Source organism: Carcharodon carcharias, chromosome 29 (genome assembly GCF_017639515.1).
Source record: "Carcharodon carcharias isolate sCarCar2 chromosome 29, sCarCar2.pri, whole genome shotgun sequence".
In the NCBI taxonomy this organism is placed as follows: Eukaryota; Metazoa; Chordata; class Chondrichthyes; order Lamniformes; family Lamnidae; genus Carcharodon; species Carcharodon carcharias.
In genome coordinates, this window is record NC_054495.1 from 8,403,936 (window position 1) to 8,417,898 (window position 13,963).

Sequence of the window (13,963 nt, forward strand, 5' to 3'; positions counted from 1 at the left end):
AGAGCGAGAGAGGAGAGCGAGAGAGGAGAGCGAGAGAGGAGAGCGGTAAAGAGAGCGAGAAGGAGACCGGTAAAGAGAGCGAGAAGGAGACCGGTAAAGAGAGCGAGAAGGAGACCGGTAAAGAGAGCGAGAGACCGGGAAGGAGAGCGAGAGCGAGAAAGAGAGCGAGAGAGAAAGAGAGCGAGAGAGAAAGAGAGCGAGAGAGAAAGAGAGCGAGAGAGAAAGAGAGCGAGAGAGAAAGAGAGCGAGAGAGAAAGAGAGCGAGAGAGAAAGAGAGCGAGAGAGAAAGAGAGCGAGAGAGAAAGAGAGCGAGAGAGAAAGAGAGCGAGAGAGAAAGAGAGCGAGAGAGAAAGAGAGCGAGAGAGAAAGAGAGCGAGAGAGAAAGAGAGCGAGAGAGAAAGAGAGCGAGAGAGAAAGAGAGCGAGAGAGAAAGAGAGCGAGAGAGAAAGAGAGCGAGAGAGAGAGCGAGAGAGAGAGCGAGAGAGAGAGAGAGCGAGAGAGAGAGAGAGCGAGAGAGAAAGAGAGCGAGAGAGAAAGAGAGCGAGAGAGAAAGAGAGCGAGAGAGAAAGAGAGCGAGAGAGAAAGAGAGCGAGAGAGAAAGAGAGCGAGAGAGAAAGAGAGCGAGAGAGAAAGAGAGCGAGAGAGAAAGAGAGCGAGAGAGAAAGAGAGCGAGAGAGAAAGAGAGCGAGAGAGAAAGAGAGCGAGAGAGAAAGAGAGCGAGAGAGAAAGAGAGCGAGAGAGAAAGAGAGCGAGAGAGAAAGAGAGCGAGAGAGAAAGAGAGCGAGAGAGAAAGAGAGCGAGAGAGAAAGAGAGCGAGAGAGAAAGAGAGCGAGAGAGAAAGAGAGCGAGAGAGAGAGCGAGAGAGAGAGAGAGCGAGAGAGAGAGAGAGCGAGAGAGAGAGAGAGCGAGAGAGAAAGAGAGCGAGAGAGAAAGAGAGCGAGAGAGAAAGAGAGCGAGAGAGAAAGAGAGCGAGAGAGAAAGAGAGCGAGAGAGAAAGAGAGCGAGAGAGAAAGAGAGCGAGAGAGAAAGAGAGCGAGAGAGAAAGAGAGCGAGAGAGAAAGAGAGCGAGAGAGAAAGAGAGCGAGAGAGCGAGAGAGAAAGAGAGCGAGAGAGAAAGAGAGCGAGAGAGAAAGAGAGCGAGAGAGAAAGAGAGCGAGAGAGAAAGAGAGCGAGAGAGAACGACTGGGTAGGAGAGCGAGAGAGAGAGAGAGCAAGCAACTGGGAAGGAGAGAGAGAGAGAGAGCGAGAGAAAGACTGGGAAGGAGAGAGAGAGAGAGAGAGTGTGCGACTGGGAAGGAAAGAGAGAAGAGAGAGAGAGCACGACCGGGAAGGAGAGAGAGAGAGAGAGAGAGAAAAAGAGAGAGAGAGACTGGGAAGGAGAGCGAGGGAGCGAGAGAGAGAGACTGGGAAGGAGAGCGAGAGAGCGAGAGAGAGAGAGAGACTGGGAAGGAGAGCGAGCGAGAGAGCGAGCGAGAGAGCGAGCGAGAGAGCGAGCGAGAGAGCGAGCGAGAGAGCGAGCGAGAGAGCGAGCGAGCGAGACTGGGAAGGAGAGCGAGACAGAGAGAGAGAATGAGAGAGAGAGAGCGGGAAGGAGAGTGAGAGTGAGAGAGAGAGCGCGCGAGCGGGAAGGAGAGTGAGTGAGAGAGAGAGAGAACGGGAAGGAGAGCGAGAGAGAGCTAGCGAACGACCGGGAAGGAGAGCGAGAGTGAGAGAGAGCGAGCGAGCAGGAGAGCGAGAGAAAGAGAGAGCGTGACTGGGAAGGAGAGCGAGAGAGAGAGCGAGAGAGCGAAAGACTTGAAAGGAGAGTGAGAGAGAGAGAGAGAGCGAGAGAGAGAGAGCGGGAAGGAGAGTGAGAGAGAGAGAGAGAGAGAGAGAGAGAGTGCAACCGGGAAGGAGAGTGAGAGAGAGAGAGAGAGAGAGAGAGAGAGCGGGAAGGAGAGCGAGAGAGAGAGTGAGCTTGCGACCGGAAGGAGAGCGAGAGCGAGAGAGAGCGAGCGAAAGCGCGAGCGAGAAGGAGAGCGAGAGAAAGAGAGAGCGATCGACTGGGAAGGATAGCGAGAGGCAGACAGCGCGCGACCGGGAAAGAGAGAGAGCGAGAGAGTGACTGGGAAGGAGAGCGCGAGAGAGAGCGGGAAGGAGAGTGAGAGAAAACGAGAGAGAGAGAGAGAGAGTGCGCGACCGGGAAGGAGAGTGAGTGAGAGAGAGAGAGAGCGCGTGACCAGGAAGTAGAGTGAGTGAGAGAGAGAGAGCGAGAGAGAGAGAGAGAGAGAGAGTGACTGGGAAGGAGAGCAGAGAGCGAGAGCGGAGAGCGAGAGCGGAGAGCGAGAGCGGAGAGCGAGAGCGGAGAGCGAGAGCGGAGAGCGAGAGCGGAGAGCGAGAGCGGAGAGCGAGAGCGGAGAGCGAGAGCGGAGAGCGAGAGCGGAGAGCGAGAGAGGAGAGCGAGAGAGGAGAGCGAGAGAGGAGAGCGAGAGAGGAGAGCGAGAGAGGAGAGCGAGAGAGGAGAGCGAGAAGGAGACCGGTAAAGAGAGCGAGAAGGAGACCGGTAAAGAGAGCGAGAAGGAGACCGGTAAAGAGAGCGAGAAGGAGACCGGTAAAGAGAGCGAGAAGGAGACCGGTAAAGAGAGCGAGAGCTAGAAAGAGAGCGAGAGCGAGAAAGAGAGCGAGAGCGAAAAAGAGAGCGAGAGCGAGAAAGAGAGCGAGAGCGAGAAAGAGAGCGAGAGCGAGAAAGAGAGCGAGAGCGAGAGCGAGAGCGAGAGCGAGAGCGAGAGCGAGAGCGAGAGCGAGAGCGAGAAAGAGAGCGAGAAAGAGAGCGAGAAAGAGAGCGAGAAAGAGAGCGAGAGCGAGAGCGAGAGCGAGAGCGAGAGCGAGAGCGAGAGCGAGAGCGAGAAAGAGAGCGAGAAAGAGCGAGAGAGAAAGAGAGCGAGAGAAAGAGAGCGAGAGAGCGAGAGAGCGAGAGCGAGAGAGCGAGAGCGAGAGAGCGAGAGAGCGAGAGAAAGAGTGAAAGAGTGAAAGAGTGAAAGAGTGAAAGAGTGAAAGAGAGAAAGAGAGAAAGAGAGAAAGAGAGAAAGAGAGAAAGAGAGAAAGAGAGAAAGAGAGCGAGAGAAAGAGAGCGAGAGAAAGAGAGCGAGAGAAAGAGAGCGAGAGAAAGAGAGCGAGAGAAAGAGAGCGAGAGAAAGAGAGCGGGAAGGAGAGCGAGCGAGTGAGCGGGAAGGAGAGCGAGCGAGAGAGCGGGAAGGAGAGCGAGCGAGAGAGCGGGAAGGAGAGCGAGCGAGAGAGCGGGAAGGAGAGCGAGCGAGAGAGCGGGAAGGAGAGCGAGCGAGAGAGCGGGAAGGAGAGCGAGCGAGAGAGCGGGAAGGAGAGCGAGCGAGAGAGCGGGAAGGAGAGCGAGCGAGAGAGCGGGAAGGAGAGCGAGCGAGAGAGCGGGAAGGAGAGCGAGCGAGAGAGCGGGAAGGAGAGCGAGCGAGAGAGCGGGAAGGAGAGCGAGCGAGAGAGCGGGAAGGAGAGCGAGCGAGAGAGCGGGAAGGAGAGAGCGCGCGAGAGCGGGAAGGAGAGTGCGCGCGCGAGCGGGAAGGAGAGTGCGCGCGCGAGCGGGAAGGAGAGTGCGCGCGCGAGCGGGAAGGAGAGAGCGCGCGAGCGGGAAGGAGAGAGCGCGCGAGCGGGAAGGAGAGAGCGCGCGAGCGGGAAGGAGAGAGCGCGCGAGCGGGAAGGAGAGAGAGTGAGCGAGCGGGAAGGAGAGAGAGTGAGCGAGCGGGAAGGAGAGAGAGAGCGAGCGGGAAGGAGAGAGCGCGCGAGCGGGAAGGAGAGAGAGCGCGAGCGGGAAGGAGAGAGAGCGCGAGCGGGAAGGAGAGAGCGCGAGCGGGAAGGAGAGAGCGCGAGCGGGAAGGAGAGAGAGCGCGAGCGGGAAGGAGAGAGAGAGCGAGCGGGAAGGAGAGAGAGAGCGAGCAGGAAGGAGAGAGAGCGAGAGAGCGGGAAGGAGAGAGAGCGGGAAGGAGAGAGCGCGAGAGCGGGAAGCAGAGAGAGCGGGAAGGAGAGCGAGCGAGAGAGCGGGAAGGAGAGCAAGAGAGAGAGAGAGAGAGTGAGAGAGAGAGAGAGAACGCGCGCGCGAGAGAGCGGGAAGGAGAGTGAAAGAGAGCGAGCGACCGGAAAGGAAAGCGAGACAGAGAGAGAGAGCGCGTCGGGGAGGTAGGGGGAGCCAAAGCCTGGCAGGGAGGGTGATGGCTGGGCAGCAGGGCGCAGTCGCGAGCGCGAGGGGGGGGGGCCGAACGCGGGGGAGGAGGGGGGGCGAGAGCGGGGGATGGGGGGGGGCCGAAAGCTGGGGATGGGGAGCTGTGCGGGAGGGAGAAACTGAGAAAGTAAGAGAATGAGGCTGAGAGAGAGAGAGAGAGAAAGACAGAGAGAGAGAAACGGCGTGAGAGGAAGGGAGAGAGAGAGAGAGAAACGGCGTGAGAGGAAGGGAGAGAGAGAGAGAAACGGCGTGAGAGGAAGGGAGAGAGAGAGAGAAACGGCGTGAGAGGAAGGGAGAGAGAGAGAGAAACGGCGTGAGAGGAAGGGAGAGAGAGAAACAGCGTGAGAGGAAGGGAGAGAGAGAAACAGTGTGAGAGGAAGGGAGAGAGAGAAACAGCGTGAGAGGAAGGGAGAGAGAGAAACAGCGTGAGAGGAAGGGAGAGAGAGAAACAGCATGAGAGGAAGGGAGAGAGAGAAACAGCGTGAAAGGAAGGGAGAGAGAGAAACAGCGTGAGAGGAAGGGAGAGAGAGAAACAGCGTGAGAGGAAGGGAGAGAGAGAAACAGCGTGAGAGGAAGGGAGAGAGAAACAGCGTGAGAGGAAGGGAGAGAGAGAAACAGCGTGAGAGGATGGGAGAGAAAGAAACAGCTTGAGAGGAAGGGAGAGAGAGAAACAGCGTGAGAGGAAGGGAGAGAGAGAGAAACGGCGTGAGAGGAAGGGAGAGAGAGAGAGAGAGAAACGGCATGAGAGGAAGGGAGAGAGAGAGAGAAACGGCGTGAGAGGAAGGGAGAGAGAGAGAAACAGCGTGAGAGGAAGGGAGAGAGAGAGAGAAACGGCGTGAGAGGAAGGGAGAGAGAGAGAGAAACGGCGTGAGAGGAAGGGAGAGAGAGAGAAACAGCGTGAGAGGAAGGGAGAGAGAGAAACGGCGTGAGAGGAAGGGAGAGAGAGAGAAACGGCGTGAGAGGAAGGGAGAGACAGAGAAACGGCGTGAGAGGAAGGGAGAGAGAGAGAGAAACGGCGTGAGAGGAAGGGAGAGAGAGAGAGAGAGAGAGAGAAATGGCGTGAGAGGAAGGGAGAGAGAGAGAGAGAGAGAGAAACGGCGTGAGAGGAAGGGAGAGAGAGAGAGAGAGAGAAACGGCGTGAGAGGAAGGGAGAGAGAGAGAGAGAGAGAGAAACGGCATGAGAGGGAGAGAGAAACGGCGTGAGAGGGAGAGAGAGAGAGAGAGAGAGAAACGGCGTGAGAGGAAGGGAGAGAGAGAGAGAGAGAAACGGCGTGACAGGAAGGGAGAGAGAGAGAAACGGCGTGAGAGGAAGGGAGAGAGAGAGAGAAACGGCATGAGAGAAAGAGAGAGAGAGAGAAAAACGGCGTGAGAGGGAGGGAGAGAGAGAGAGAAACGGCGTGAGAGGAAGGGAGAGAGAGAGAAACGGCGTGAGAGGAAGGGAGAGAGAGAGAGAAACGGCGTGAGAGGAAGGGAGAGAGAGAGAGAGAAACGGCGTGAGAGGAAGGGAGAGAGAGAGAGAGAAACGGCGTGAGAGGAAGGGAGAGAGAGAGAAACGGCATGAGAGGAAGGGAGAGATAGAGAGAAACGGTATGAGAGGAAGGGAGAGAGAGAAACAGCTTGAGAGGAAGGGAGAGAGAGAAACGGCGTGAGAGGAAGGGAGAGAGAGAGAGAGAAACGGCGTGAGAGGAAGGGAGAGAGAGAGAGAAATGGCGTGAGAGGAAGGGAGAGAGAGAGAGAGAAACGGCGTGAGAGGAAGGGAGAGAGAGAGAGAGAGAAACGGCGTGAGAGGAAGGGAGAGAGAGAGAGAGAGAAACGGCGTGAGAGGAAGGGAGAGAGAGAGAGAGAGAAACAGCATGAGAGGAAGGGAGAGAGAGAGAGCGGGGCTGATGGACCCCAAGACAAAGTGCGCTGGCGCGAGGCAGCAAGGGCCAATCCTGGCCCTGCACCTGCCAACCACACCCACCTTTAACCTGATTGGATGATCCAGTGTGACAGGTGGGCTGCTCAGCCTCGGTTGGTTGGACGGAAGAGTCAGGCTGGCTGGGAGCGAGGAAAGGGACCAATGAATGCCAGGGAAAGACGGGCACGGAGCGTGGCTCCACATTGGTCCAGACTGCGGAGAGAAAACGAGGGGGTCAGTGCAAAGGCCGGAACCACGGGGACCAGACAGACAGATGGTGACGCCAGTGAAAAATCCCAGAGGATCCGTACTATACACGGGGCAGGGTGACAGCACAACCTCATACCATAACCCCACTGCACAGCAATGTTTCTCACGGGGACTCCTGGAACCAAAACTATTGAGCAGAGGGTGATGGCTGATGGCTTCTCTATCCCACTGACGTATGTGGGCCCTCCCCAGCCCCAACACCGGTTGCTAAGGTGACGCTCGCTCTGTCCTCATTCGAGGAGTCTGGATAATGGTAACTCACTGCGAATTCGTCATCATCAAGCGTCAGCTGGGGCCAGTTCTACATGAGGGCTGTGGGTGCAGCAGAGAGCGGGCCCCACTTCACCAACCCGTCTGCAAGCGCACTCGCAGGCAACCAGGACAACGGGGCAGGGAATGCAAAATTTCACTGCTTCAAGGACAGAACCTGCTCCAACGATGGCCTTCAAACAAAGTCAGGAACATCCTGGCCCTGGAAGTGATTGATGGGGACAGGCCTGAACACGCCAGTAATGTATCCCAAAGTTATACAGTGACAGACCCGTCCCCACCAGTACTGTAACCCAGTGTTATACAGTGACAGACTTGTCCCCACCAGTAATGTACCCCAGTGTTATACAGTGACAGACTTGTCCCCACCAGTAATGTACCCCAGTGTTATACAGTGACAGACCTGTCCCCACCAGTACTGTACCCCAATATTATACAGTGACAGACCTGTACCCACCAGTACTGTAACCCAGTGTTATACAGTGACAGACTTGTCCCCACCAGTAATGTACCCCAGTGTTATACAGTGACAGACCTGTCCCCACCAGTAATGTACCCCAGTGTTATACAGTGACAGACCTGTCCCCACCAGTACTATACCCCAGTGTTATAGTGACAGACCTGTCCCCACCAGTACTGTAACCCAGTGTTATACAGAGACAGACCTGTCCCCACCAGTACTGTACCCCAGCGTTACACAGTGACAGACCCGTCCCCACCAGTACTGTACCCGTGTTATACAGTGACAGACGCGACCCCACCAGTACTGTACCCCAGTGTTATACAGTGACAGACGCGACCCCACCAGTACTGTACCCCAGTATTATACAGTGACAGACCCGTCCCTACCAGTACTGTACCCCAGTGTTACACAGTGACAGATTCTTCCCCACCAGTACTGTACCGCAGTATTATACAGTGACAGACCTGTCCCCACCAGTACTGTACACCAGTGTTATACAGTGACAGACCTGTCCCCACCAGTACTATACCCCAGTGTTACAGTGACAGACCTGTCCCCACCAGTACTGTATCCCAGTGTTACAGTGACACAGCTGTCCCCACCAGTACTGTACCCCAGTGATATACAATGACAGACACGCCCCCACCAGTACTGTATCCCAGTGTTATACAGTGACAGACCAGTCCTCACCAGTACTATACCCCAGTGTTATACAGTGACAGACCTGTCCCCACCAGTACTGTACCCGTTATACAGTGACAGACCTGTCTCCACCAGTACTGTACCCCAGTGTTACACAGTGACAGACCTGTCCCCACCAGCAGTGTACCCCAGTGTTATACAGTGACATACCTGTACGAAGCAGTACTGTACCCCAGTGTTATACAGTGACAGACCCTTCACCACCAATACTGTACCCCAGTGTTATACAGTGACAGACCCGTCCCCAACAGTACTGTATCCCAGCGTTATGCAGTGACAGACCCATCCCCAACAGTACTGTATCCAAGTTTTATGCAGTGACAGACACGTCCCCACCAGTACTGTACCCCAATGTAATACAGTGACAGGCCTGTCCCCACCAGTACTGTACCCCAATGTAATACAGTGACAGTCCCGTCCACACCAGTACTGCACCCCAATGTAATAGTGACAGGCCTGTCCCCACCAGTAGTGTATCACAGTGTTATACAATGACAGACCTTTCCCCACCAGTACTGTACGCCAGTGTTATACAGTGACAGACCCGACTCCACCAGTACTGTACCCCAGTACTATACAGTGACAGACCTGTCCCCACCAGTACTGTATCGCAGTGTTATACAGTGACAGACCTGTCCCCACCAGTACTGTACCCCAGTGTTATAAAGTGACAGACCTGTCCCCACCAGTACTGTACCCCAGTGTTATACAGTGACAGACCCGACCCCACCAGTACTGTACCCGTGTTATACAGTGACAGACCTGTGCCCACCAGTACTGTATCCCAGTGTTACACAGTGACAGACCTGTCCCCACCAGTACTGTACCCCAGAGTTATACAGTGACAGACCCGACCCCACCAGAACTGTACCCCAGTGTTGTACAGTGACAGACCGGTCCCCACCAGTACTGTATCCCATTGTTATACAGTGACAGGCCTGTCCTCACCAGTACTGTACCCCAGTGTTATACAGTGACAGACCCGTCCCCACCAGTACTCTACCCCAGTGTTGTACAGTGACAGACCTGTCCCCACCAGTACTATACCCCAGTGTTATACAGTGACAGACCCTTCCCCACCGGTACTGTACTCCAGTGTTATACATTGACAGACACATCCCCACCAGTACTGTACCCGTGTTATAGAGTGACAGACCTGTACCCACCAGTACTGTATCCCAGTGTTATGCAGTGACAGACCTGTCCCCAACAGTACTGTATCTCAGTTTTATGCAGTGACAGACCCGTCCACACCAGTACTGCACCCCAATGTAATACAGTGACAGTCCTGTCCACACCAGTACTGTACCCCAATGTTATTCAGTGATAGACCTGTACCCACCAGTAATGTACCCCAGTGTTATAGAGTGACTGACCCATCCCCACCAGTACTGCACCCCAGTGATATACAGTGACAGACCCATCCCCAGCAGTACTGTACTCCAGTGTTATACAGTGACAGGCCCATCCCCACCAGTACTGCACCCCAGTGTTATACAGTGACAGGCCCATCCCCACCAGTACTGTACCCCAGCGTTATACAGTGGCAGACCCATCCTGAACAGTACAGTACCCCAGCTTTATACAGTGGCAGACCCATCCTGAACAGTACTGTACCCCAGTGTTATACAGTGACAAACCCGTCAGCAACAGTACTCTATCCTAGTGTTATACAGTGACAGACCCATCCCCACCAGTACTGCACCCCAGTGTTATATACTGACAGACCCGTCCCCAACAGTACTGTACCTCAGAGTTATAGAGACAGACCCGTCCACACCAGTACTGTACCCCAGTGTTATACAGTGACAGACCTGTATCCACCAGTACAGTACCCGTGTTATACAGTGACAGACCCGTCCCCACCAGTACTGTATCCCAGTGTTATAGTGACACACCCGTCCCCACCAGTACTGTGCCCCAGTGTCAGACAGTGACAGACCTGTATCCACCAGTACTGAGCACAAGTGTTTTACAGTTACAGGCCTGTCCCCACCAGTACTGCACCCCAGTGTTATACAGCGACAGTCCTGTACCCACCAGTACTGTACCCGTGTTATACAGCGACAGTCCTGTACCCACCAGTAATGAACCCCAGTGTTATACAGTGACAGACCTGTACCCGCCAGTACTGTATCCCAGTGTTTTAAAGTGACAGACCTGTACCCACCAGCACTGTCCCCCAGTATTATACACTGATTGACCCGTCCCCAACAGTACTGTATCCCACTGTTATACAGTGACACACCCGTCCACACCAGTACTGTACCCCAGTGTAATACTGAAAGACCAGTCCCCAACAGTACTGTACCCCAGTGTTATATAGAGACAGACCCGTCCCCACCAGCACTGTACCCCAGTCCTAAACAGACAGACCCGTCCCCACCAGTATTGTATCCCAGTGTTATACAGCGACAGACCTGAACCCAACAGAACTGTAACCTAGCTTTATACAGCAACAGACCTGTCCACACCATTACTGTACCCCAGTGTTATACAGTGACAGACCCGTCCCCACCAGTATTGTACCCCAGTGTTATACAGTGACAGACCTGTATCCACCAGTACAGTACCCGTGTTATACAGTGACAGACCCGTCCCCACCAGTACTGTATCCCAGTGTTATAGTGACATACCCGTCCCCACAAGTACTGTACCCCAGTGTTATAAAGTGACAGACCTCTACAAACCAATACTGCACCCCAGTGTTATACAGTAACAGACCCGTCCCCAACAATACTGTATCCAAGAGTTATACATTGACAGACTGGTCCACACCAGTACTGTACCCCACTGTAACACAATGACAGGCCTGGCCCCACCAGTACTGTATCCCAGTGTTATTCTGTGATAGACCCATCCCCACCAGTAATGTACCCCAGTGTTATACAGTGACAGACACGTACCCAACAATACTCCATTCCAGTGTTATAGAGTGACAGACCCATCCCCACCAGTACAGTACCCCAGTGGTATACAGTGAATGACTCATCCCCAGCAGTACTGTACTCCAGTGGTATACAGTCACAGAACCGTCCCTAACAGTACTGTACCTCAGTGTTATACAGTCACAGAACCGTCCCCAACAGTACTGTACCTCAGTGTTACACAGTAACAGACCCGTCCCCACCAGTATGGTACCCCACTGTTATACAGTGACAGACCCATCCACACCAGTACTGTACCCCAGTGTAACACTGACAGACCAGTCCCCACCAGTACTGTACTCGTGTTATACAGAGACAGACCCGTCCCCACCAGAACTGTACCCCAGTGTTATACAGTGAATGACTCATCCCCAGCAGCACTGTACCCCAGTGGTATACAGTCCCAGAACTATCCACAACAGTACTGTACCTCAGTGTTATACAGTAACAGACCCATCCCCACCAGTATGGTACCCCAGAGTTAAACAGTGACAGACCAGTCCACAACAGTACTGTACCCCAGTGTTATACAGAGACAGACCCGTCCCCACCAGAACTGTACCCCAGTGTTTTACAGTGACAGAGACATAACCCCAGTACTGTACCAGTGTTATACAGTGACCGACCGGTCCCCACCAGTACTGGATTAACCAGTACTGTACCCCAGTGTTATACAGTGACAGACCTGCCCCCACCAGTACTGTACCCCAGTGTAATACAGTGACAGAGCCGTCCACACCAGTACTGTACCCGTGTTATAGTGACAGACCTGTCCCCACCAGTACTGTACCCGTGTTATACAGTGACAGACCCGTCCCCACCAGCACTGTACCCCAGTGTTATACAGTGACAGACATGTCCCCATCAGTACTGAGCACCAGTGTTTAACAGTGACAGACCTGTCCCCACTAGTACTGTATCCCAGTGTCATACAGCGACAGACCTATACCCACCAGTAATGCACCCCAGTGTTATACAGCAACAGACCTGTCCCCACCAGGACTGTAACCCGGTGTTATACAGTGACAGACCTGTACCCACCAGTACTGTAACCCAGTGTTATACACTGATAGACCAGTCCCCAACAGTACTGTACCCCAGTGTTATACAGTGACAGACCGGGCTCCGACAGTGCTCTATCCCAGTGTTATACAATGACAGACCCGTCCCTACCAGTACTGTACCCCAGTGTTATACAGCGACAGACCCGTACCCAACAGTATTGTATCTGTTATAGTGACAGAACCGTCCACACCAATACAATGTCCCAGTGTTATTTAGTGATAGACCTGTACCCACCAGTATTGTACCCCAGTGTTAAACAGTGACAGACCCATCCCCACCATTACTGTACCCCAGTGGTATACAGTGACAGACCCAACCCCAGCAGTACTGTACCCCAGTGGTATACAGTGACAGACCTGTCCCCAACAGTACTATATCCCACTGTTATACAGTGACAGACCCATTCACAGCAGTACTGTACCCCAGTTTAAAACTGACAGACCAGTCCTCACCAGGACTGCACCCCAGTGTTATACAGAGACAGACTCGTCTCTACCAGCACTGTAGCCCAGTGTTATACAGTGACAGACCCGTCCCCACCAGTAATGTACCGTAGTGTTATACAGTGACAGAACTGCACCCACCAATACTGTACCCCAGTGTTATACAGTGACAGACCTGTAACCACCAGTACTGTACCCCAGTATTATACAGTGACAAACTTGTAACCACCAGTACTGTACCCCAGTGTAATAGTGACAGAACCGTCCCCACCAGTACTGAGCACCAGTGTTTAACAGTGACAGACCCGTACCCAACAGTACTCTATCCCAGTGTTGTACAGTGACAGACCCGTCCCCATCAGTACTGTACCCCAGTGTTATACAGTGACAGACCCGTACCCAGCAGCACTGTACCCCAATGGCATACAGTCACAAACCCGTCCCCAACAGTACTATACCTCAGTGTTATACAGTAACAGACCCGTCCCCACCAGTATGGTACCCCAGAGTTATACAATGACAGACTCGTCCCCAACAGTACTGTAACCCAGTGTAACACTCACAGACAATTCCCCTGCAGTACTGTACCCTTGCTATACAGAGACAGACCCGTCCCCGCCAGCAATGTACCCCAGTGTTATACAGTGACAGACCGGTCTTCACCAGTACTGGATCCCAGTGTTATACAGTGACAGACCGGTCCCCACCAGTACTGGATCCCAGTGTTATAAAGTGACAGACCCGTCCCCACCAGTACTGTACCCCAGTGTTATATAGTGAGAGACCCTTCCCTACCAGTACTGTACCCCAGTGTTATACAGCGACAGACACATCCCCAACAGTATTGTATCTCAGTGTCATAGTGACAGAACCATCCACACCAATACTGTGCCCCAGTGTTATTTAGTGATAGACCTGTACCCACCAGTATTGTATCCCAGTGTTATACAGTGACAGACACGTCCCCAACAGTACTCTAGTGTTGTAGAGTGACAGACCCAACTCCAGCAGTACTGTACCCCAGTGGTAAACAGTGACAGACCTGTCCCCAACAGTACTGTACCCTTGTTATACAGAGACAGACTCGTCCCCGCCAGCAATGTACCCCAGTGTTATACAGTGGCAGTCCGGTCCCCACCACTGTACGCCAGTGTTATACAGTGACAGACCTGTAACCACCAGTACTGTACCCCAGTATTATACAGTGACAAACTTGTAACCAACAGTACTGTACCCCAGTGTAATAGTGACAGACCCGTCCCCACCAGTACTGAGCACCAGTGTTTAACAGTGACAGACCCGTACCCAACAGCACTCTATCCCAGTGTTGTACAGTGACAGACCTGTCCCCAACAGTACTGTACCCCAGTGTTATACAGTGACAGACCCATACCCAAAAGTACTGCACCCCAGTGTTATACAGCGACAGACCCGTCCCCAACATTACCGTACCTCAGTGTTATACATTGACAGACCTGTGCCCACCAGTATTGTACCCCAGTGTTATAAAGTGACAGACATGTACCCACCAGTAATGTACCCCAGTGTTATACAGCGACAGACCTGTCCCCACCAGGACTGTAACCCAGTTTTATACAGCGACAGAACTGTACCCACCAGTACTGTACCCCAGTGTTATACAGTGACAGACCCGTCCCCAACAGTACTGTACCCCAGTGTTATACAGTGACAGACGCG

General features: G+C 53.7%; 1 protein-coding gene across 1 annotated transcript in view; it reads right to left on the bottom strand.

Moving 5' to 3' along the window:
* The window catches only part of LOC121271021 (protein capicua homolog), a 143,298-nt gene that overhangs the window by 50,495 nt on the left and 78,840 nt on the right, over positions 1–13,963 (bottom strand). The window contains exon 2 of the mRNA XM_041176705.1: positions 6,189–6,338. Within this exon, the coding sequence (XP_041032639.1) occupies positions 6,189–6,338 (150 nt within the window). The remainder of the gene's footprint in view (positions 1–6,188; positions 6,339–13,963) is intronic.